At 56.5% G+C, this 22,118-nt stretch overlaps 9 protein-coding genes across 10 annotated transcripts; 4 read left to right on the top strand and 5 right to left on the bottom strand.

Annotated features, from left to right (window-relative positions):
• Positions 1-8: 8 nt before the first annotated feature.
• Positions 9-362, bottom strand: LMH87_004712 (uncharacterized protein; the record flags this gene model as incomplete). The annotated part of the gene is made up of 2 exons (XM_056195975.1): positions 9-190; positions 254-362. 2 exons carry the CDS (start codon positions 360-362, stop codon positions 9-11), a joined length of 291 nt encoding a protein of 96 aa, XP_056049551.1.
• A 242-nt stretch (positions 363-604) lies between these two features.
• Positions 605-2,346, top strand: LMH87_004711 (uncharacterized protein; the record flags this gene model as incomplete). The annotated part of the gene is made up of 3 exons (XM_056195974.1): positions 605-648; positions 702-1,121; positions 1,179-2,346. 3 exons carry the CDS (start codon positions 605-607, stop codon positions 2,344-2,346), a joined length of 1,632 nt encoding a protein of 543 aa, XP_056049550.1.
• Positions 2,347-3,359: 1,013 nt separating this feature from the next.
• LMH87_004710 (uncharacterized protein) lies at positions 3,360-4,759 on the top strand (the record flags this gene model as incomplete). Its single annotated transcript, XM_056195973.1, has 2 exons — positions 3,360-3,483; positions 3,612-4,759. The coding sequence occupies 2 exons, from the start codon at positions 3,360-3,362 to the stop codon at positions 4,757-4,759; spliced, it is 1,272 nt and encodes a 423-aa protein (XP_056049549.1).
• Positions 4,760-5,244: 485 nt separating this feature from the next.
• On the top strand, positions 5,245-5,888 carry LMH87_004709 (uncharacterized protein; the record flags this gene model as incomplete). The annotated part of the gene is made up of 2 exons (XM_056195972.1): positions 5,245-5,295; positions 5,346-5,888. 2 exons carry the CDS (start codon positions 5,245-5,247, stop codon positions 5,886-5,888), a joined length of 594 nt encoding a protein of 197 aa, XP_056049548.1.
• Positions 5,889-6,118: 230 nt separating this feature from the next.
• On the bottom strand, positions 6,119-8,056 carry LMH87_004708 (uncharacterized protein; the record flags this gene model as incomplete). 2 transcript variants are annotated; one of them, XM_056195970.1, is made up of 1 exon in its annotated part: positions 6,119-8,056. In XM_056195970.1, one exon carries the CDS (start codon positions 8,054-8,056, stop codon positions 6,119-6,121), a length of 1,938 nt encoding a protein of 645 aa, XP_056049546.1. The 2 variants fall into 2 exon arrangements, with proteins under 2 accessions (XP_056049546.1, XP_056049547.1); XM_056195971.1 differs by having other exon boundaries at positions 6,119-7,168.
• A 750-nt stretch (positions 8,057-8,806) lies between these two features.
• On the top strand, positions 8,807-13,045 carry LMH87_004707 (uncharacterized protein; the record flags this gene model as incomplete). The annotated part of the gene is made up of 3 exons (XM_056195969.1): positions 8,807-9,136; positions 9,194-9,263; positions 9,318-13,045. The coding sequence occupies 3 exons, from the start codon at positions 8,807-8,809 to the stop codon at positions 13,043-13,045; spliced, it is 4,128 nt and encodes a 1,375-aa protein (XP_056049545.1).
• An 811-nt stretch (positions 13,046-13,856) lies between these two features.
• LMH87_004706 (uncharacterized protein) lies at positions 13,857-15,465 on the bottom strand (the record flags this gene model as incomplete). The annotated part of the gene is made up of 4 exons (XM_056195967.1): positions 13,857-14,026; positions 14,100-14,747; positions 14,805-14,946; positions 15,454-15,465. The coding sequence occupies 4 exons, from the start codon at positions 15,463-15,465 to the stop codon at positions 13,857-13,859; spliced, it is 972 nt and encodes a 323-aa protein (XP_056049544.1).
• Positions 15,466-16,077: 612 nt separating this feature from the next.
• LMH87_004705 (uncharacterized protein) lies at positions 16,078-18,812 on the bottom strand (the record flags this gene model as incomplete). Its single annotated transcript, XM_056195966.1, has 2 exons — positions 16,078-16,133; positions 16,190-18,812. 2 exons carry the CDS (start codon positions 18,810-18,812, stop codon positions 16,078-16,080), a joined length of 2,679 nt encoding a protein of 892 aa, XP_056049543.1.
• A 2,244-nt stretch (positions 18,813-21,056) lies between these two features.
• LMH87_004704 (uncharacterized protein) lies at positions 21,057-21,971 on the bottom strand (the record flags this gene model as incomplete). The annotated part of the gene is made up of 3 exons (XM_056195965.1): positions 21,057-21,082; positions 21,140-21,368; positions 21,864-21,971. The coding sequence occupies 3 exons, from the start codon at positions 21,969-21,971 to the stop codon at positions 21,057-21,059; spliced, it is 363 nt and encodes a 120-aa protein (XP_056049542.1).
• Between the last annotated feature and the right edge of the window lie 147 nt (positions 21,972-22,118).

Genomic DNA, 22,118 nt, shown 5'->3' with positions numbered 1-22,118 from the left:
TGCCCCGTCTAGTAAAAGGCTCTCCAGAATCCCATGTATGCCAGGCCAAGCGATATGCCCACGATGCCGGCCTTGCGGCTGCGCATGCCAAACCTGGACTTGCTCTGGAGGATGGCCTTGCGCTGCAGCTCGAGCTGCGACATGCCGGAGAAATAGCTGTAGCCCGCGAGACCAAGGAATGCACCGCTTCCTATTACATCGACCCTTCAGTCCAGCTCTGACAATTTCATTCTCCAATCGGGGCGCGACCTACCGACGACTTTGCAGGACAGGCAGTCCTCTTGTCGGTCCTTGCGCAGCATCTCGTGGACGTTTTCGGGCTTCTCCAGCTGGTGGATCGAGGGTACTTTATCGCCAGCCATGTCGGATCTAGAAAAGGAGGCTCTGCACGAAGCAATCGATGGTGAACTCTTTGTTCATGCTGTATTTTGTAGTGTCAAGAACAAATCCTGCCGCAGATGCTGGCAGTTCCTGAAAATGTTAGTCAGCATAGAGCTTTATAAAGCTTCCGTCATTTGGTGTCGCGTGTGGGGCATAGAGCATCAAGTCGGCTTCAACCAGCTTGCATAGTACCGCCTAAAGAGGCGCAAAGCGGACGGTCACCATGAGCGGCGTCATTGAAGCCGTGCACATCTTTGATGACAACAGGTATGGAAACTATGCTTTGATCCAAGTGCCTCAATGCTAACGGCCACCACCAGAAGTCCCATCCTGTCCCACGCCTACGCCGGCCGGCCGCTGTCCGCCGCTCACCTCTTGCCCCTCTACCTCGAGCATCCCGCCCCGCGACCGAACCTGATATACCTCGCCAACACGAACCCGCCGACACTCGTATTTAGTCTGATGCACGGCAATCTGCTCTTCCTGGCGACGTCGTCGAGCGAGATCGAACCACTGCTAGTCCTCGAGTTCCTGCACCGCATCATCGATGCGTTTGAGGACTTTGTGGGCGCGCCGCTGCTGGCGGTCAAAATTGAAAACAACTATGATATTATCGCGCAGCTTCTGACCGAGATGTGCGATGCCGGAAACATAAGCACAACGGAGCCGAATGCGCTGAGAGAAGTGGTGGAAGTGGAAGGCTGGGTCGACAAGCTATTAGGAAGCATCAGCCTGCCTGGGTAGGTTACTTGTGCTTGTAGGGCGTAATTACAAGGCAACGGGCTAACAAGATGCAGGAAATTACAGTCCAATTCCAACTCCAACACACCCTCGATAACGCCGACGACCGGGACAGCGCTTCCCTGGCGGCGAGCGAACGTACGACATACTTCAAACGAAATGTACGCAGACGTCGTCGAGACATTATCAGTTACGCTTGCGCCCTCTGGGAGACCACTGGCTGCATTCGCAAACGGGACGATTGCATTCACTGCCAAGGTGTCTGGAGTACCAGACATTACGGTCAACCTCACTAGCCCTTCTGGCAAGCACAATTTGGGGAGCTTTATGGAGCTGCCCGTCTTCCATCCTTGCGTCAGATTGAACAAGTGGAAAGAAAGGCCCGGCGAGCTAAGCTTTATTCCACCAGACGGTCGATTCATTCTGGCTGGCTACGAGGTCGATTTGTTGCCTTTTACAAGTGGCAAGTCTGGCAACCTCAGCAGCAGTTCTCTCAAGTTGCCGGTGAATCTGGAAATGAAGACTGGAATGGGGCCGACGGGTTCGGAGTTTGAAGTGCGGTTACAAGTAAACAAAATATTCGGCACTCCTGGGTCATCGTCATCCAGTCAGCTAGGGCGAGGAGGCGGCCCCGGCCGCATAGGATCCCCGCACCCGGGGACGCCAGCTTCACCGTTGCTCGATGATTTAGTGGTCACGATCCCCTTGCCCGCTGATGTCAGAAACCTGTCCGACATACGGCCAAGTAGGGGCGATGCTAGTTTCAACCCTGTGCAAGGAGTGCTAGAGTGGCACATCGCGGCCAAGGAGATGAGCGGACCAACGTCGCACTTTGGGCTGCGAAGCACCGTTGTGGGGGCTCTGAGCAATGAGCAGCAAGAGGATGCGTTTGATCCCAGTGGTTTCGGGTTCGGAGAGTATTCATACAACGAGCCATACCAGAGCGTGCCCGTGGCCAAGGTGGCGCAAGGGAGCAAGAGCGGCAAGGCGAATGAGGGCGGCAGCGACGAGCGGGATGCACAAAAGGCGGCGCAGAACAAGATTCTGATGCCTAGCTCCGCATCGGTCAACTTCTCGGTCAAGGGCTGGCTGGCGAGCGGGCTAAAAGTGGACAGCATCGTGCTGGACACGCGCAAGAGCCGGGGCCTGGGAGAGGGTGTCAAGCCGTACAAGGGGGTCAAGTACCTGACGGTGAGCAAAGGCGGCGTGGAGCTGCGATGTTAGGCCTGAGAGCAAGACAGATGATGATTGTACTTGGCTACATGTTCGATATGTTGAAGGGTCAGCACACTGGGGAAGAGGTCACGCGCACATCTGATGAAACCACACAGACATGAGACATGGAACGAATGAGGAACAGACATAGACCTCTAGCATAAATCAGGAGCAGGGAAGAAATCAGATAAAGATCGCGGCTAGTGTGTAAGCCTGCTGCTTGGCATCTCACTTATTACTAGTATGCTTATGACGGGAGAATAAGAATGTTGCAGCGAACCCCGTAACGAATCCGTCGGCAGGCTGTAGCGGCGGTGATTGGCCCCGGACAGTGGATGGTGGTCGACGCTAGGGCGCTTGGGCGCTGTAGCATTAGGTACCTAGGTACTGGGCGCGATGCAGCGGCGGGCAGGTGGACTTTGACTTGGAGCAATGCGATTTACAGCGGCCTCCGACTCGAGTATTGCAGCGGTTGCCTTTGGTCTTGTAAAAGGTTCTTGCTTCTACGCAGCTGTTAAAAGGACCGGTAAGGTAGGATAGTCTCAGCTTGAGCATTGATTAGGAACCAGCTGTGGCTCATATGACTGTATGATTTGTGCCTTGCGATAAGCCGACTTACAGCAGTCGCAGGCTGAACTCTGCCGCTGTTCCTCTTTCTCCCACTGTAAGGCGGCACCTTCACAGCCTGTGACACTGGCCGCTCGCCCGCCCGTCCCGTGGGGTCTCGGCAACCGGTGGCTTATGCAGGCGGGCGTCATTTCATCCACAACGTGCCCCCGCTGTTTTTCTTTGGCCCTCGCTCGTCAAAGCCGACGAGACAGAGCTGCCTGTTGCCAAACGTAACGCAAATCCAGCCCTCACCTTTGCTCCTGGTGTCCATCTTCAACCGTTCTGCCCCTTATCGTCCCTTTTATCTCACATGCTCACCAAGCACCCTGTACGGTCAGACGTGGAAATGAGAGCGTCATCCTCATAAGAGCACCACTCATCCCCCGTTCCCCCACAAAGCTCTCTTTTTCGTGATGCACCAACGGTTCGCCGCCTCGGCGCTCCGCCGGGAGCTGTCGCAGGCGCCAACCAGAGTCTCGCGACGGCAATGGAGCTCCGGGCCTAGAGCCAGAGCGAGAACGGCCATCTTCTTTCCGGGTACGTGCCTCACCATCCTCTTGCTCATGCGCTGTGCGGCCCTTGTGCCGACCGCCGCCGCGCGCGAGATCTGAGTCACGTCACTGCCACGGTACACCCAGGCTAACAACACATGTGCACAACAACAGGCCAGGGCGTTCAGAAAGTCGGCATGCTCACGCCATGGCTCGAGGCCTTTCCCGCGACAACGTCCCAGATCATGGAGGAGATGGACCACTACGCAGGCTACAAGCTCTCCGACATTATACAAAACGGACCCTCCAAGGTCCTCACGCAAACGACCAACTCGCAGCCGGCCATTATGGCCACCTCGATCATCATCCTGCGCATCCTCGAAAAGGAATTCAACTTTCACGTCGCCGAGCACTTTGACGTGGCGCTGGGCCACTCGCTCGGCGAGTTCGCCGCCCTCGTCGCCGGCGGCTACCTCAGCTTCCCCGACAGCCTGTACCTTGTGCGAGAGCGCGCGGCGGCCATGTCGCGGGCCACGCAGCAGGCCGTGGCCGAGTACGGTGGCGAGTACGGCATGGTGGCCATGATCACGGAGCCGGGCCACCTGCCGGGGCTCATCGACGCCGTGCACGACTTTGTCGGGCACTCGAGCGCGTACGGCACCGAGGCCGAGGCCGAGACTCGAGCGCGAACGAGCGGCCTCAGCAGCAGCAGCGAGCTCGACGTGCCGCCCATCGAGCAGGTGCTGATTGCCAACATCAACAGCAAGAACCAGATTGTGCTGAGCGGCAGCATCGAGCGCATCCGCACCCTCATTGCCCACGTCCGCCAGTTCCACGGCCACGACCCGCGCGCCGTCCGCCTCGCCAGCGACAGCCCCTTTCACAGCCCCATCATGCGTCCCGCTGTGAGCGTCATGCGCCGCATGCTACACGGCAAGAGCCGCGTCCCCGGGCGCGAGCACGAGGACATTGTCACGTGGCCCGGCACCGTCGAGTCCATCAGCAACGTCACCGCGCGGCCCTTTCGCAGCAAGGAGGAGCTCAAGGAGCTGCTCGCCCGCGGCTGCCTCGAGACGGTCCGCTGGTGGGACAGCATCCGCTACCTGGACAGGGAGGAAAAGATTCGCCGCTGGGTCGGCATTGGCCCGGGCAAGGTCGGCCGCAACCTGGTTGGGAAGGAGGTCGGCATGCGCGGCAAGGATTTGGTCAAGGGCGGCGGCGTCTGGGCGATTACGGACCCGCTCGAGGTCGAGGAGGTCATCAAGGGCCTCGAGGAGACGGCGTACATTATCGACGACGAGGAGTGGGAAGACGACGGCTGAAGGCGAGTCGGCAATGAATGAAACAACAAACAAACTACTTGTATTTAGCGGGCATATTTTTCTCCTTCACAGCAGTAACATGTTTTACGGGATCTGGCGTGGGACACAATCATTGGTATTAGCATAGGGTATTTATTGGGAGGGGCTCTCCCGGGGGGCAACATCATCTTAGGAAGACAGCTGCTCAGCATGCAGTCATGTCAAATCGAAATTTAAACCAACTTGTACATAATATATATATATCAATTTGATTTGATCTCCTTGGAGAAAAAAGAGGACTTTTTTGTACATGCGCCGGAAGATGTACTCGATTCGATTATCCCCCACACTAGGAAGGTACTGACCGCGCCCATGCCGCGTTAGTGCCCGTCAAGCTCCAGAGCTCTCTCTGTCCCCCCACCACAATCCCCTTCAATCCAGGTACGACATATCCGCTCTCTCTCGCAACCTCTATACCTCAACCACCTCCACAAAACCAACTAGCCATGACGACGGCGATACCCTCAATCGCCTGCCTCGGCGTAATAGGCCGCAACGTAAACCCCCCCCCTCCCCCGCTCACCACGCCCGCTGACCACCCGCGCAGAACAACCCGCTGCACATGTCCATGTTCCCCTCGCACGACACCGCCACCAGCACGCTCGCGCCCGTCCGCACGCCCCTCGAGTTCTCGCTGCTGCTCTCCTCGACCGTCGACGTGTTCGAGCTGCGCGCCAAGCACAACGCCGCCGCGGGCGTCGGCCTCTCCGGCGACGTCGGCCTGCTGCACGCCGTCGACGACCGCCTCGCCGCCTACGGCTTCGAGACCAACACGGGCGTGCGCATGGTCTGCGTCGTGGACATGCGCGGGCGGCGCGTCGACGGCACCGTCCTCCGCTCCTCCTCGTCTGCGCACCACCAGGCGGCGAGCGGTGGCGGCGGTGGTGCGGGCCTGCGGGACGCGGAGCTGAAGCCCGTGTTTAGGGCCATGCAGAATGCGTACGTGAGGCTGCTGCAGAACCCGTTTTACGAACCGGACGAGCATGCACCGCCGGGGGGGCGCGGGGGCAGGAAGATTACGAATAAGAGGTTCGCGGAGGACATGAAGCGGATAGGGGAGGCGTGGACGCCCGGCGTGACGAGCTTGTGAAGGCTGCGATTATGAGTGGCGGGCTGGTGGCTGAGAATGGATAAGTTGATGGTTCTGTTGCTTTGTCTTGGCTGACATCATGGCTTCGGCGTTGGGATATTATTTCAAGGAGTTTGCTTTCGCATTGCTCATTTGCTTAGGATGGCGTAACCCAGCTGTCTATACTAAAATATACACTTTTAATCCAATATCCAATTCTGATAAATCAACCCCTGAAAAGATGACGCCGTCTATTTATGCTCCGAGATGCCGCCGTCTTGCTTCATATGCTCTATCCTGTATCGAGACAATCCCGCCACCTCGTCCACGTCCACGCTCGCGCCCATGCTCTCCCCCGTGTTCTCCTTTCCGCTTGGAAGCAGCACCCGCCCGCTCAACGGCTGCGACGCCGCGCCGCCCTCCCAGTGCCGCGCCTCCATCGGCAGCGGCTGCCACCACGCACCCGTCCGGGCATGCCAGCGCGCGCTGCAGAGCTCCCACAGGCGCGACGTGGCGCGCTTGTACGCGAAGCGCTCGTCCTCGCCCGTAAACGCGCCCGTGTTGCCAAAGTCGAGCTTCTTGGGCGCCTCCTTTTCCAGGATAAAGTCAGAGTCCTGGTCCGGGTCGTACTGGGACGTGGCGCTCTTGGTGTCGTAGTAGGAGACGTTGGGGCGAAACGGCGCCATTTGGTCCTGGTATACCTCGGCAATGGTCTCCGAGTAGGTGGCGTCGCCTTCTTCGACTGGTTCGCCGGTAGTGGCTGTGGTGGTGGTGGAGGTCGATTTCTTGGTTTCGGGAAAGAAGAGGTGGTCGGGGGGCCTCTCGGCGCGGACGACGAGCTTGCAGCGGGCTTCGTACAGCGCGTCCAGAAATGTGATGAAGCGGCGCGCCTCGTTCTTTTGCAGAATGGACATGGCGGGAACATTGTCAATGATGAAGGTGTGAAACGAGGAAGCCATTGTGATGTAGTCTGCTGGTCCAAACGTGCCGACCAACTGCCCGAAATCCCAGAATACGGTACCCTCGTGATGCTGTGGGATCACGACCTTGCGGCCATACACAATAATGTTTTCTGACGTCCAATTTTCACCAGTCTTGCCCCCAAATGCTTTCTCTGTTATATACTCTGGCCATTTTTGATCTTCTTGGCCAGTAATAAAGTAGCTTGGTGGCCTATCGGTGGACTTCGGCGCATCGTCACCCGTCGATGCAGGGGCTGCAATGGCCTCCCCCGAGTCTGCTGCGTCGTCGAGATGGAGTCCGATATCCTCTCGCCGCCGCCAGTCTTGGACGCCTTCCATTTGCCAAAAGTCACACCGAGCCTTGAGTACTTCTAGAAGCTTTGAAAAATCGCTGCCCTGGCCGTAGAGCTCACTGCCAGCATGGCCACCGCCAAAGATTTTGCGCATGATCCCCAGACGTGGAGCATTTGTATAGTCCACACCCGTAGCCTTTTCCAAGTCTTCCGGTACTCTGTTGGAAGAAGCAATCAAAACGCCGCCAAGTTGAAAGAAGGCAATAAACAGGTGACTGAGGATCTTGCTCGCTGCGCGATCGGGAAGCTGAAACTCGTCCAAGAAGAGGATAGGCGACTCGTCGACCAGCTTCTTGGCCATCCATAAAAGCGAATGCTCTTCATTGCGGCGCCTGGATACACTACGCTGATTCTCTGAGCGGTAATTCTCAAGCTGCGAAAATGTGTAGAGCATGAATGTGTTGAAGTGCCAACGCTTCTTGCGCTGATGCGGAAGTCCGTCTGCTAGCAGATCCAGCAGCATGGACTTGCCGGTGCCCACCTCACCGGAGAGAAACAGTCCCTTTGGCGAGTCAATCTCGATCGCGAGCTCGTGGTTCTGCAGCACACGCGTCAAGGCCACGCTGTCCCGCGTTTCGGCATTGGGAATGAGGTGTTTGAAGAGCGGGTTACGCCATATCGCGTGACTCGGCACGGCGAGGACATTCTCGGAGCCCTCTTCCGGAATACGTGACTCGGTGAGGCGCGCAGCCTGGGTTAGGCGCTGCTTGTACTCATTCTGCGGCGAGTAATCCTTGATCCGAAGGTAGATCTTGTGCAGATGCCGGGCCAAGCGATGCTGCGCCGGGTCCGGCGAGTAGACGCCGGCGGACAGCAGGCTCTGGTACTTGACCAGCGGGTCTGTGATGGTGACGGCCGTGGAGAAGCGCCTCATGGTGGCTGGGGAGCAAAAGAAACAGCTCCCATGTCCCGCAGGAGGGTAAAAGGAGCGAATGGCTGAGCTGGGAGCTCTGACAGGCGGATGGTGGTTGAGATGGACGAGGGCATTGCCGGGCGCCCGCTAAACCTAAATGGGTGCGAGGCGTGGTGTCTCTCGGGGAGAAGTCGATGGGCTGCAGTTACAGGGGGTGGGTGTGCTGTCGACTGGGTACGTAAGGCAGTGAGTCGGCTCTCATCACGGCCAGTTGATGGCCGCACACCCGTTTGGGCCGCCAAAAATACGCAAGAATTCCTTTTTCCTTGCGAGGTGCATGCAACGAACAATTGACTTCCAAACTTTGCCCAAGGACTGTCCGAAAGCACCGCGTACGTCGTGTAAAGGTACAGGCTTCCCCACCCAGATCTGGGGCGGACGGTACGTACCTTATTAACCTCCGTTTGAGCCGCCAAGCTACCTGATCCATTGGGCGCCAGCGCAGCTCCAGCGTAGCACCAGCTCACGCTGTTCTGCCATTTGTTTTTCGTCCACCGCCAATACCTTGGCTTCATCTTCACATACTAGCATCAACAAATCCGCCCATCCCCCTTCAGCGGACCGTTCATTTACACCAGGCTGCTTGCATGCCCGAAATGCATCGCGCCTCATCAGCATTCATCTAATTCCATCTGTTTTTATCAATTCCCGGGTTCTGCGCGTCTCGACTGCCCGCTGCGCGCGCTGGTTTTTCTTCCTCCGTCGCCCGAAATGTTTTCCGCCGCCGTTACTGAAGGTGGTCCGGCGACGGCCACCCGTTCACGCCGCCGCCAACGTCCCAAGTCCCAGGAGAGCCTCGTCCCGCAGCCCAAAGCCAAGCGTCAGCGTATTCCCCTCTCGGAGCAGACCTTTGTCAACCCAGACGCGCAGCACGATGCTGGTCATGCCCCGGTCGCCGAGAAGAGCGCCGCGATCGAGCCCGTTGCCGATGCTGGCATCGAAAACATCAACCCGGTGCCGCGAAAGGAGCTCCACGTCCGCACGAAAAAGTCGAAACACGCCGAGAGAGCGGCGTCGAAAGGCGACGGCAGTGTTGTCTTGGTAAGTGCAGAGTTTGCCTTCGTGAAACCTCGTCTGTCTAACCTGATCACCGTGTAGACGAGCACGAATGCCTACGTCGTCAGCAAGCTGCCAGGCATTCCGGATAGAATCCGCTCAGATTGGGCCCGTGAGTGCTGCGACCTTCTCGTGACCTCTCTCTGCTCACCTTTTTTTTTTCTAGTCAAGCAGCATGCCGATGTCTCGTCGTCGTTCGGATACGCGTTAACCGTCACACAGACACACGCCCTGGTCTGGCCCTACAACTCGACATCACAATCCCCCGAGACATTTACATTCAACTTGCCAACGCCTGGCAGATCCAGCGACCCTCTTCCAGTCGGATGCTTCGTCTCCCCATCAGCCTCCTCCACAGAACCTGGACTGGTCATCGTCACCGCCAGCAGCGGCAGGGTTGTCTTTTGGGAGTCCATTTCCAGCGCCGCCACTTTTGCCTTTATCAAAAAAGACCGATCTGGGGTTGAGCACAGCATCTCTGGCATGTCTCATGGAGAAAAAGTCGTTTCCATCACGAGCGCCGAGTCTGCTGGCTTCATCATCACCTTTAACTCTGGTCGCCTGGCATACATGAGTGTTCGCGACAACCACGGTCGACCCGCCATCTCCGTACAATTCCTGCGCTCAAGTATCGCCAGTTCCGGGGGTGGAATCTTTGGCAGCATTCGCCATGCCTTTTCTAACCTGTCATTGCGCGGCGAGATTGCTGCTGTGCGCGCCGATCGATCAGCACGCGTGGGCGAGCGCAACATTGTCGCCCTTACTACAAAAGCCAAGCTTCAAGCTTGGAAGATTCACCGCGGCGGCCACAATGAGCACATTGGCGAGGCTGAGATGCGCGACTCGATATATTCTGCCCTGTACGAGGCCGACCCATACACAAAAGACTTTTCGCCGGATTCCTTGGAGGCTCTCGACTTCACCTTTGTCCCCAAGGGCCTCGAGCACAAGTATCTCGATATGAGCAGGCTTAGTGATGCCATGGCCAGTGACGACGCTTCCGTTCAGCACCTGCTACTTCTTGTATCTCTGACCCGCAAGAGTGTGGCGCGTTATTCGCTCGTCGAAGTTATTCTTAAGCCCAACTCGTGCAAGGTTGGCATCACGCGTCCCATCACCTCATACTCAACACCATTGCAGCGCACTGGTGGCGAACCGACCACCTCCCCGCGACTCTACCTGCCACGACCTGCGCTGGTTGCATTCGTCGTCTTTGAGAGAGCCACCGTTATGGCCTCTGTTGCAATCCCGCCCGAATCGCCAGACTCACAACTCCAGTCTGATAACCACATCCTACCTCCATCATTTGAGGATGTCATCGATTTTCGTGAAGATGACCTCCACGAAATCATTGGATCAGGATACGAAGAAATGTCATCGACAACGCAAGAAGACAGCCGCATCTTTCGCCCCAGGACGGCAAGGAATCCAGCTGTATTGCTAATGGTTCGCGGTGCCGGCATCATCCGAGTCATCACCACAGACATCGATAAATTTGCCAGCGAGCAAGCCCCTCAGGTGTCTGCCAAGAGCAAACTTGAGCAAACTGTCTTCTTCGGCGCCAAGAAGGAGAGCCCGCTTGTTTTTGATGGGCGACGTGAGGCTTCGTTCACAGGTAGAGAAATTTCCGCAGCCGCCCTCGAGGTCAGCCAAGAGATACTCAGCTCCACAATAACATATATGCCGACGTTACCTGCGTCTCTGGAAGACAACCTCCGAGAGCGTTCAGGTGCGCTGGATCGCTTAATACGACATCTCCAGTCCACTGGAGTCGATATAGACCGCAATACGCGATGGAGTCTTCTCTACAATGCCGAGAAGATGCACGTCGCCAAGTTGTTATGGAAACGCCACGAGGCATTCACGACAACGCGACCAGCCGATGATAAAAAGAGCATTATCGGTTCCATTGTGGAGTTTATTCACGAGGATCAAAAGTCCAACCCAGTGGCCGCTGCCGGCGAAGTCGATGCCATCCGCCATTGGTTTATCAACGATGTGTTCCGGCTGGAGCTTTTCGTTGCTTGGGCCTACGAAGTCATCAAGGTGCTTTACAGAGATCGTCTGCTCGACGACGCTAAAATTACCGTGATGATCAATGAAGCCATCCAAGTAAATGTCGCTGCGCACTTTGGCGCGCTAGAATTCAGAAAAGAAAACTTGGAGCTGTACGGCCTTGGTGAGGAAAAGCTGCGCCTTGGCATCCTTCGTGACAGCTACGAGGGCATGCCAGAGCCCTGGACGGGCTGCCACTATCTGGCAAACAACGCAAAGCGTCTTCTCGACCTGTCCGACCAATGGTACAAGAAGCACCACGCGCTGGTATCCCCAAAAAACCAAGGAGCAGACAAGCCTGACCCGGCAATTCTCACAAAGATCTTTGATGAGCTGCCCTCTTTGACAGATGCCGCTCTAACCTCGGTTCTTGAATATGCTCGTTGGGGCGCTACTACTTCGGAACACAAGACCATTGCGCAGACGTTTGCCCAGACCTACGCTGCTGCCCGTTTCGAAAAGCCAGTTTTCCTTGCAAGAGCTGGAAAGTGGGAAGAGGGCGCGCTGCTTGCAGAGAAGCACCAGTCGCTGCATGGCCTGGCTGTGATCCTCCTGGACCATATTGAGGCCGTCGAGGGGCAACTAGCGCAGCCAGGGCTTCCCCCCACTGAAGTCAAGAATTTAAAGACTCTCCGCGAAGCCAAGAAGACGCAGCTCGAAGACCGATTCAGCCGCTACGGCAAAGATTTCGCTTTCCCCATCTACGAGTTCCTGCTCGAGAAGCATGGTGTTGAGGCGGTCCTAAACTTTGACCTGGAGACGCTTGGGTTCAAGACCCAATTTCTACGCAGCAGACCGGATCTGGCCCGTATTTCCTGGATCAATGACATTGAGCAAGAAAAGGACGTTGATCATGCCGCAGACACGCTCGTCAGCCTGGCCCTCACCAAAGAGCAGCAGGTCTGGAACAAGAAGGTTGAACTAAGTCTTGGCAAGCTTGCTCTGCTGGCTGAGGCCGAAGAAAAGCAGCAACAGCCCAACGGATTAAAGGTCACAATTGACGAAGCGCGTCAAGAAGGTCAGCTGGCGAAGGTGGATAGGGAGCTCATCACGCTTAAGATCCAGGATCAGCTCTACAACCAAATCTTCCCCAGCACCTATGACGCCGTGGACGAGGCTGCCGCTCTCAACTTTGCTATGGAAGCGCACAGTGCCAACATTCCTCGTCGGCAAAAAGCCCTGCTGCAGGTCTTTGAGGACGGCATGGAGCGACTGCTCAAGCACGAAGCCCTCGACGCCATGACCCTCATCGACCTCCTCACCCTCGTCTCCCTCAAGCCCGAGTGGAAGGAGGAGATTGCACACCCGTTTTGGATGGCGCTCAAGGTGGCCGAGAGCAGCTGCCGCACCGATGAAGTCAAGGAGGCGAAGCGGCTCATCTGGCGCCGGCTGTTCATCCGCGACGACTGGGCCCGAATGAATGACACGCAGCTCAAGCACGACCGCGAGGTGGTCGCGCAACTAGCCGACACGGAGCTGTACGCCGTCCTCGCCGACTGCGTGCGCTACCAGGACGAGCGCGACCCTTTCCGCCCCATGGGGCCGCAGGAGGCGCTGGGCGCCTTCACCGAGGGCCTGGACCGGCGCTTCCGCGACCTCGGCCCCGAGTTCCAAGCCAAGCAGCTCGACGCCATGCGCTGGGAGGACAAGGCTCTCAAGCAAAACGTCGAGAAGCACCGCCTGGGCGACTGGCTGCGCACGAGTCTGGCGCAAGCCCAGGCGGAAGTGCAGCAGCAGGCGGACGAGTCAGCCGCTGTCGTGCAGCAGGTCCCTGTCCCTGCGGAGGAGATGGCGGCGGACGAGGTCATGAATGGCCATGCCCTCCCGGGCAGTTTTTAATTTGTGTATACTATGCTCTTCTTCGACAGAGGAAGAAGACCTTGGGATAAAGGACTTTATGTCTTGTTGATTTTTTTGATTTTTTTTTCAAAGTTGATTATATTTTTTTTTCATCTTTGTTGCACCTCTTTTGCAGACCATTGCAAAGAAACAAAAAAGGGTTCTGGATATCTGGGTCGGGTTGTGTGTTTTTTTGGAATACGGTCTTTTTTTCTTTTTCTTTTTTTTGTTATTCTCCTGCTCTTTGGCCTAAATATAGGAGACATGAAGAGAGAGAGAATGGAGAAACAAGACATTAACTAGCGATATAAATATTTACTCATGGGCATGCTATTGCTTCTTCTTACTCCATGTCACATCATTGGGCTTTCTTTTCTTCACACAGTAGCTATACACGCATTCACTAAAACTACTCGAGACACGGATGAAGAAATCGCGAAAGTATTTTACGTAAGTGGTTTTTTTTAGTCTTCTCATTGTAGCGTTATATACATGGCTGTGAGGCCGGAACCCTCGTAAAAAGTTCCCCAACCACGTACTTTTCTTCCTCCGCCTCCTCATGCCCATTTTTGTGTTTGTACGTTGTTCCTGTCCGTGTCCATTTTCCCGATTTCATTTTCATGCTCGATTCTCTCTTCCCGGCCCTCCAAGCTCTGAACGGCTACCAGATAGTTACCGGGCGAGCTACTCTAGGGTATCTGTGTAAAAAGGTTGGGGCCGCAGATTACGCTGAAAAAAGAGATCGACTCGTAAAGGACGGCGTAGAGACCAACAAGACTGCGCCAGCCATAACGATTTGGTGATGCTGCGCTTAACCCTGCATCTTCTTTCTCTTGCCGACCTGGGCGGAGAAACCAGTCTTGATGGCGGTGACGGAACGACGGGAGCCGCAGTTGTTGCAGGTGACAAAGTACAGACGGTTCTCACCCTTGTTGAGCTCGGTATCGGGAGACTTGCAGGTCTTGCAGGTGACGTATTCGACTAGATTCAAGTTAGCGATATATACCAAAACACTAGGGAACCAGGTTACACCATGGACAGAAGGTAAACGTACTGATGTATTTTCTCAACACCGTCTCGAGCTGTGCGGGGGTCCAGCGACCCTTGATGACGAGGCGTCTGCTGCCGTCGACGGAGCCAATGGTTCCCAGCTCGGCAAACAGGTACGACGTCAGATGCTCCTCGGAGCGCTTCATGCGGCGGCAGATCTCGGCAATGTTGGCAAAGACCGTCTTTCGGTTGCCTTCGCGCATGCACTGGGGCGGTGGGATCTTGTACGTCTTGGTGCCGGACAGGGCGTGGTCGGGGTTCTTCTGCTGCAGGAGGGTGAAGAAGCGGCTGAGCAGCAGCGGGTAGTTGATGCTCCGGGTCTCGTCGTGCGCCCAGACGCCCGTGCCGGCCTCCATGTCGCCGGCCGACGGCGCGGCACCGTCAGCGGCGCCCTCGGCAGCGGCGCCTTCCTCGTCCTTGCTGACCTCGAGCTGCTTCAGCTTGGCGGCAAAGTCGTCGTCCTCGGTGGCCTCCTTCTTGGCCTTCTTCTTCTTCTTCTTCATGGAAAGGTCGAGACCGCCATCGTCGGCGGCATCGCCACCCTCGGCACCGTCCTCGTCCTTGGGCTTGGACGACTTCTTCTTCTTCTTCTTCAGGAGGGAGAGGTCGAGACCGGTGTCGTCCGCGGCGGCGGCGGCGGCATCATCGGTAGCTTCAGTGGCAGCATCAGTATGAAAGGCCTCAAGGGCGGCAGAGAGAGGCGGCGTACGAGCGGCATGGGACTGGGCCGAGTCCTTGGGGGGCTCGTCGGCGGCGGTGACCATCTTGACGGATCCGTCGGCGTCGACGACTATTTGCTCGTCGGTAAAGGCGACTGACTTGCGAGGTTTGCGCTCGGCGGTGGAGGGGTCCTACAGGTTAAAAAGTTTCGTGTGAGAATTGATGAAGAAGAGGAGAGAAATGTGCGAATCGGGGAGGAGAAAAGCCGTTTCGCGGTTGCTTTCGTGGATCGATGAGACGGCGCGTGTGTGGGGAGGGGGCGAGGAGAGAGAGCGAGAGAAAATTGGTGGATTTTTGGGGTGACTCAGAAAACCATCGCCTCTGGCCACCAAGACAAGGATTTGGTGGGAGGTTTGGTTTGTGTGTGAGTGACTGTGTGTGTGGCAGCTGCGGCCACCAAATTGGCGCTAGCGTCCAGTCATTGTAGTGGTGGGGTAATAATTCTGGTAGAGGGGCAGCAAGCAGCAAGCAAGCAGGCAGTGGCCCTGGCAAACAGCCACGCTGGCCGCCGCCGCTGCAACGACTGCAACCAGCCTGAACAAGGTCCTGAAGCAAGGTAAAACAGGGGACGGAGCTAGGTAGAAAATGCTCGAGAGGAAAGGGCAGGCAAAAAGGTGCAAGGCAATCGTCACACTTACCTCGCTCGCCATGGTTGCTAGACGTAAGAGGCTGAAAGCACAGCAGATCTTTCCAAGTATCCCAGTCCAAAGGTCAGGTTCCGTAAATCCAGGCTGTTTTTCGTCGCCAATTTTCTAGTCTCCAGAAGAATGTCAAAGGCGCGTTTCCGTGTCGGCGCGAAGGGTAAGTTGAGGGCGTTGTTACAATGCTCTTTCTTTAAATCGCTTTCCCACTACCCGACGCGCCAGAGCCTGAACCGAGCTCATTGGCCTCCGAAACGTCATTGTGCGGTGGTCACGTTCTTTCGCACGTGACTTGATTGTGACGACAGCGATACCAATTTACGACGTTATCAAAGGCATGGAACAAATATTCCAACGTGACATTTTATACATCGATTTTTTTTTATCCATTAAGCCTTTTTTGACTTGTACGAAGAAAATCCCAAAACCCTAAAGATGGAACGAATGCAAACGAATAGCCCAAAATAACACACCTCTCTCTCTCTCTCTCTACCTTCTACTCTCCAGCAGACACCCTCATAAATCGACAGCAGTGCGATAAAAAAAATGGCTCGCTTCAAGCTTCTGTACTTCTCTATATTGTAAACCCTTTTTTTTTCCTTTTGTCAACAGTCTCCGCCATTACATGGTGGGAATGCCTTCAAACTCGGCATAGCCAAGAGCCAGGTTCATATTTTCTATAAAAACAGTTAGCGGCTAAATTCTATCCTTGACCACGAAGAGGAAAACTTACGCAGGCACTGGGTGGCAGCACCCTTGAGGAGGTTGTCGATACTCGCGCACACAACCACGCGCTTGCCCGTGCTGTCCACGGCGAAGCCACCAACCTCCACGCCGTGCTTGTTCATAATGTCGCGCACCAGGGGCGCCTCGCCCACAACCTTGATCAGCTTCTCGCCGGCGTAGCGCTCCTGGTAGATCTGGCGAATGTCACGCGACGACATGGTCTTGTTGAGCGGGATGTTGATGGTGTGGTGGATGCCGCGGAACCACGAGGCGACGTGCGGGATAAAGGACACGGGCGTGCCCAGCTGGCTGCCCATTTCGCGCTCGTGGACGTGGCCCGTCAGGCTGTACGGCATCAGGTTGTCACGGAGCTCGTTGATGTCGTTCTTGGGCGACGGCTTGGTGCCCGCGCCCGAGTAGCCAGAGACGCCAAATAGCGTCGGCTGCCCGCCCAGGTGCTCCAGGATGGGCGAGATACCGACCTGCCCGGCCGTGGCGTAGCAGCCCGGGTTGGCGATGCGCTTGGCCTGCGAAATCTCGGAGCGGCGCACCAGCTCCGGCAGACCGTAGGTCCACTTGCTGTCGAAGCGGTAGTCGGCCGACAGGTCGACAATGACGCTCTTGTCGGTGGCCGATCGTCCGTTGCTGGCGGCGTCAATGGCGTCCACAAAGGGCTTGCAGACGCCGTTGGGCAGCGCCATGACCCAGCAGTCAATCTTTCCCTCCTTCTCCAGCTTGCCGCAGTCCTCGGCCGACAGGTTCTCGTAGATGATTTTGCGCTTCTCGTATCCTTGCAGCTCCTGGCCGTTCAGCTCGCGGGACGAGACGTGGCGCAGGTCCATGTTGGGGTGGGCGCTAAGGAGATCGATGAGCGCTTGGCCGGTGTAGCCGCGGGCACCAATAAGGGCGACGCGCGCCGGGACCGAGTTGGTGGCATTCTTCTTGCCCAGAGGCGGGTTGGGGTTGGTGGTGGTCGCGTACCCGCGGCGCTGCTGCTGCATGGGCGACATGTTGGGCGTCCGGGGACCGATGGCGGTGCGGGATGTGGAGAAGCCGCGCGCCTGCTGAGCGACGTGGGAGCGGTTCAGGTTCTCGCTGGCCGTCTGGGCGGCCCGGCGCAGACGGGATTCGAGGTTGGTGTCACCGAGCATGGCGCGGCCGTGGGAGACAAACTCGTCGTAGACGGGTGAGAGGGCGGAGGAGCGGAGGTCGCAGCCGTAGTAGAAGAGCACGCTGCCATTGTGGCTGAAACTGCCGTCGGCCTTTTCAAAGAACCAGGTCAGGTTCTCGTCATTTTCGCTGACGGTCCAGACCAGCTGCGGGTGGTCCTTCTTGACGGCCGCAAAGACGTTCTCGGCGACGTTGGTCAGCCAGCCCGACTTGGTGATGTTGAGCGTGGCCAGGGTGGGTACGGTGCCCTCGTCGCCGGGGACGACAATGGCCAGGCACTGCAGGGCATCGTCAAAGTAGGCCTTGAAGGTGTTTTCCTTGAGGAAGTCGAGGAAGCGGTCGACGGTGGCATCTGAGTCGAGGCCCTCGCGGTCCCGGATGAGAGTGGCCTTGATCTTATCAATGTCCTCAAACTCGGAGACGGAGCTGGCGGTTTGAATCTTGTCGCCGCGGCGGATCAGAGTACCAGCGCCAGAGTCGGTAAAGAGCTCTTTTTGCAGGTCGCTAGGGTGGATGATGGCGACGCTGGAGGTGCGGGGGAGAGTGTCGAGCAGCTCCTTGATCTCCTTGATCTTGAGACGAGTGCCGTAGCGGCACCAGGGCTGGGACATGAGGTGGTCAAACTCTTCGTCGAGGTTGATGTGCGAGATCTTGTCGCCCTCGCCGTCAAAGAGACCGCCCTTCTCGGACAGGTAGACGACCTTGAGGGGCTCGAGAGCTCGGGCAAGCTCCGCAGCAGCGACATCGGCATTGACGTTGAGCAGATGACCGTCCTCAGACTCGGCCATGGACGTCAGGACCGGGATGTAGCCGGCCTCGATGGACTTTTCAATGGCCTCCTTGTTGATCTTTGTAATCTTGCCGACGTACTGCCACTTTTCCTTGTCGAGGTAGTCGGCCATGAAGACGCCCGAGATGGATCGGGTGGCGACGCCGAGCTCGTCGAGACGGTCGATGAGCTTGAGGTTCTCCTCGAGGAAGAGCTTGCGGGCGACGCCGAGCGTCTTGGCGTCCGTCACGCGGATGCCCTCCTCGAACTGGGGCTCGACGCCGGCCTCCTCGAGCAGGCGGTTGAGCTGGGGGCCGGCGCCGTGGACAATGACGGGGTAGAGGCCGAGCTCGTAGAGGAAGAGCATGGAGCGGCAGAGCTCGTCGAGGTACTCGGTGAGGATGGCGCCGCCGACCTTGATGACGGCAAACTTTTGGGACGAGACCGAGGTGAAGAGCTTGAGGTACTGCTGGCCCTCGCGCTTGGAGCCGATGCTGGACACGGTCTGGGCGACAATCTCGCGGGTGCGGTCGCGGGCGGGCGGCGCGGCGGCGGCGCGGGACTGGGAGAGGGCGCGGTAGGTGGTGAGGTTGGGGCATCGAATCTTGGTCGCAGCAGCAGCGGCGGCAGACGCCCGAGGGCCGGCTCGCCTCGCGCCGGCGCGCAAGGCCACAGAGGTAGCGGAGAGCATATTGTTTGGTATAAGCCCCGTTGTGTGTTTTTGTTTTTCTCGAGGCCCCCAATGCAATATTGGACGAGGCGGAGGGAGGTTTCGAACTCGGAAAAACCAAGCGTGGGGAAAAGATAACGCTGTGGCGGCGGTGGTGTTTGTCGAGAGCGGGACACAAAAAAAAAAGAGGTGTGGTGTACAAGAGATAGCGAGAGAGACAAGAGAAGAGTTCGACTTTGATAAGCGCTAGAGAGAAGAAAACAACCCTGAATATGCCGGTCGATGCGCCTCGCCTAATGCAGCAGGTCAGTTGGATGCTGGTAAGAGAGGAAAAATAACAATTCAGACCTTTGTGCAGCGTCAAATATAGGTAGCAACTCCCGGAATACCTTGGGGTTGTAACCAGAAAGCTCGTCAGTGCAGGCGGGACGAGTCACAGTGGGAATTGGGCAGTGGGGCGGCAGAGGCAGAATGAGCCCCGAAACCGCTCTGGGCCTACAAGCTACCTACCTACTGGGTAACTAGTTGGCGTGCCCGCCGCTTACGCCTGCTAGATTGCAAGGGCGGTGAGGCGGGCCGGTCAATAAAACTGATAAAAAGGCGCGCACTGCCGGCCATCGGTCCCTGGGGTACCTACCTAGGGTCGATCGTTGAGTCCCAGTGTCAGGCCGTTTGTGCACAGAGCCTGTGCTGTGACTTCAATATAGGTTCAGTCGGCACAGCACACCGAGCCCGATGCGCTTCTGTGCCTTGCTAGCCGACAACTCCATGGAAAATAAACCCTCATGAAATGGCCACACGGTAGCATTCTGCATCGTTCCCAATAAAAACACCTGAGCAACAATACGTAACCGCACTTCTTTTTTCCCAACCATGCTCCATCCAGAATGATCGCCGAGGCTCAAGCAACACCCACCACCGGTCGCCCCTCTTGCTTTGCAGCTAGATGTATGAATACTAATAACATGGCCAAAAATATGCCGCTTCCGAGAACCAAAAAGTCGCCGGTCTAGTCGCACTGCCCACCGATCCGGCTTCCTGCCGCCGCCCGGCCCAAGCTCAGCACGAGCCAGGTCCTCTCATGCAAGGCTTACAAGATGCACGGAAAGGAAACAAGAAAAAAAAATCTGCCCTACCAGTGCCAGGACTTTCAATTCCGTGCTTTGCTGTCGCGGCATTCGGCCATGTGCTCATTCGATGTGCGCCTCATGTATACGACGCTGCTGCTCCCCATGACATGCACATGATAAACAAAAAAAGACCCAGTCATTTCTTTACTGCCACTGTCACTGCCACTCCCGCACTGAAGAAAATTCACGCATCAATATATAAAACTCATACAACTCTTGATATTCGCCGCGCAGTCGAATATCCCTCACGCACCTCAGCTCCCCCCTTCTCTCTCTAGGGTCAACCTTCTCATCCCCATCCTCTTCTGTCATAATTTCCCCTTGCTCCTCCTATTCCTCCAATAGACCTCTCGGCCTCCGAACCATTCTGCCCATAACTCCTCCGAACTCTGCATATTGCACAGCTACGCTCTCCCCTCTGCCCACATCGTGCCTGGAGAAACCACCAAGTTTCCACAGTTTCTCCACTGACCGCCGACCACCAAGAAAAAAGATCAGATAAGAGTATGCACAACCGCCCTTCGTCATCAGCTCGGTGGAACCGACCCCCCCAAAGCCAGCGAACGCTACTGATTGATAACTAAATCTCTTCATCAGCCCTTGGTCATCCCTGCACCGGCAGTTTCGCAAGACTCCTCCAGGTTCCGCTAAAAAGACTTGGGTTTAAAGCCCGCGTGGAGAAGAGCATGCATTCTAGACTCTAGATTGGCCAGGTTTGTCCGGCTTGGCTGGAATTCTTTTCAAATACTTGTAGTCCCTCACATGCAAGTCACTGGCGTAGAAAGGTGCCCGGCGGAAATTTAAAGCATCCTGCCTTGTTGAAAATACATACATCTCGATTAATGCGGGAACGCCTAGTCTCCAGTCATACATGCGACCCCCGACTAGCTCTGTATCCCAGCCGGCATGTCGAAAGGCGTAGCCGCGCCGCGAACAAACAACTCAGGTTCCTGGTCAATAAATTCCACAGTGCTTGAAACAGAAAGGAACACCCTGTTTGGCAGCATGCTGCGGGTCCTTTCCGCCAGTCTCTGTTCCAGACTGCGTAATGCCAGCACGCCGCTCAAACACAAAAGATCCGGAAAAAAAACATGCTCTTCCCAATTGTACCATTTCGACTCCAAACTCGTCAAGTCTAGTGGCCGGTCGTTTTGACGGCAACTGTTGGTATGTTAGTAGAGATGCCAAGTTGCGAATGGCAAAGAAGGAGAAACATACTGGGAATGATGATAATGGCCAGCAGGACAATGACACCGATAATGATGCACATGCGCATCTTCATGTCCTTCCACCACATCTTCTTGCGTACGATGTTGGCTCCGCGACGGAAGCCCTGCGCCGAGGCGACAAGGTTGTCGGACTTGTCCTGCAGAGCATCCAGGCGCTCACCACGCTGGGAAACCTTGTTGATATTGTCGCGCATGACACCGACCGTCTCGTCGATTTGCTGCCGTGTGGTTAGCATTCAGCCTCATCCGTCAAGCCGCCCCCCATTTTCTGCAGTTGCATCGACTTCTAGTCTTTTCTTCGTCCTTCACTTGCGGTTGTTGGTGTTGCCGGCGTTGGCATGGCGCGGTGCGTCGGTGCTGAAGCCCTTCACTAGGTCCCTACCGAAGTACCCAGTAACAGCCCCAAAGCTAACAAAAGGTGACGCAATCGAGCATGTTGGCAGCTTTTGCTTCGCAACAGCTGCGCCAAACGAAATCGGCACTGAAAAAATGCGCCTCTAATCGCCGCGATCCCACCCAGCTTGAGGGTATATTGAAAGCCCCTTTCACCGCTGTAGCGTTGGCTTTGCTTTGACCACCATTTCGCCTCTGCGTTGCCGCACGACCGATTTGGTCCACGCCGGCGTCAGGAGTCGCGCAAGGGAAGAAAAGAAAGAAGTCGATAGCTTTACGAATGGGGTAAAATGCGTCGCTCTTTAAAGTCAGCTACTTACACCACGCAGAGCATCTGTTCTGTTGTTGCCACCGGCACCGCCGGCGTGCTGCGTACCGGCCTCGCCGCTGGGAATATAAGGGTCGTAAGGGGGGTCCTGCTGAGGCATAATGGCGGCGTCGAAAAAATCAAGTGCTCGAAGTAAGGGGTATCAAAATGCGGGTTTCTAGATCGTAGACGGGAATCGCTCGAGATGCCGTGGTGCAGATGTGTCTTTTTCTTGTTGGATGTGTTCGTGAGAGAGCGAAAGTTGTAC

The sequence above is a fragment of the Akanthomyces muscarius genome, chromosome 2, assembly GCF_028009165.1.
Source record: "Akanthomyces muscarius strain Ve6 chromosome 2, whole genome shotgun sequence".
Classification (NCBI taxonomy): Eukaryota; Fungi; Ascomycota; class Sordariomycetes; order Hypocreales; family Cordycipitaceae; genus Akanthomyces; species Akanthomyces muscarius.
The sequence above is the reverse complement of the archived record's forward strand: the minus strand, read 5'-3'. Positions and strand labels throughout refer to the sequence as shown.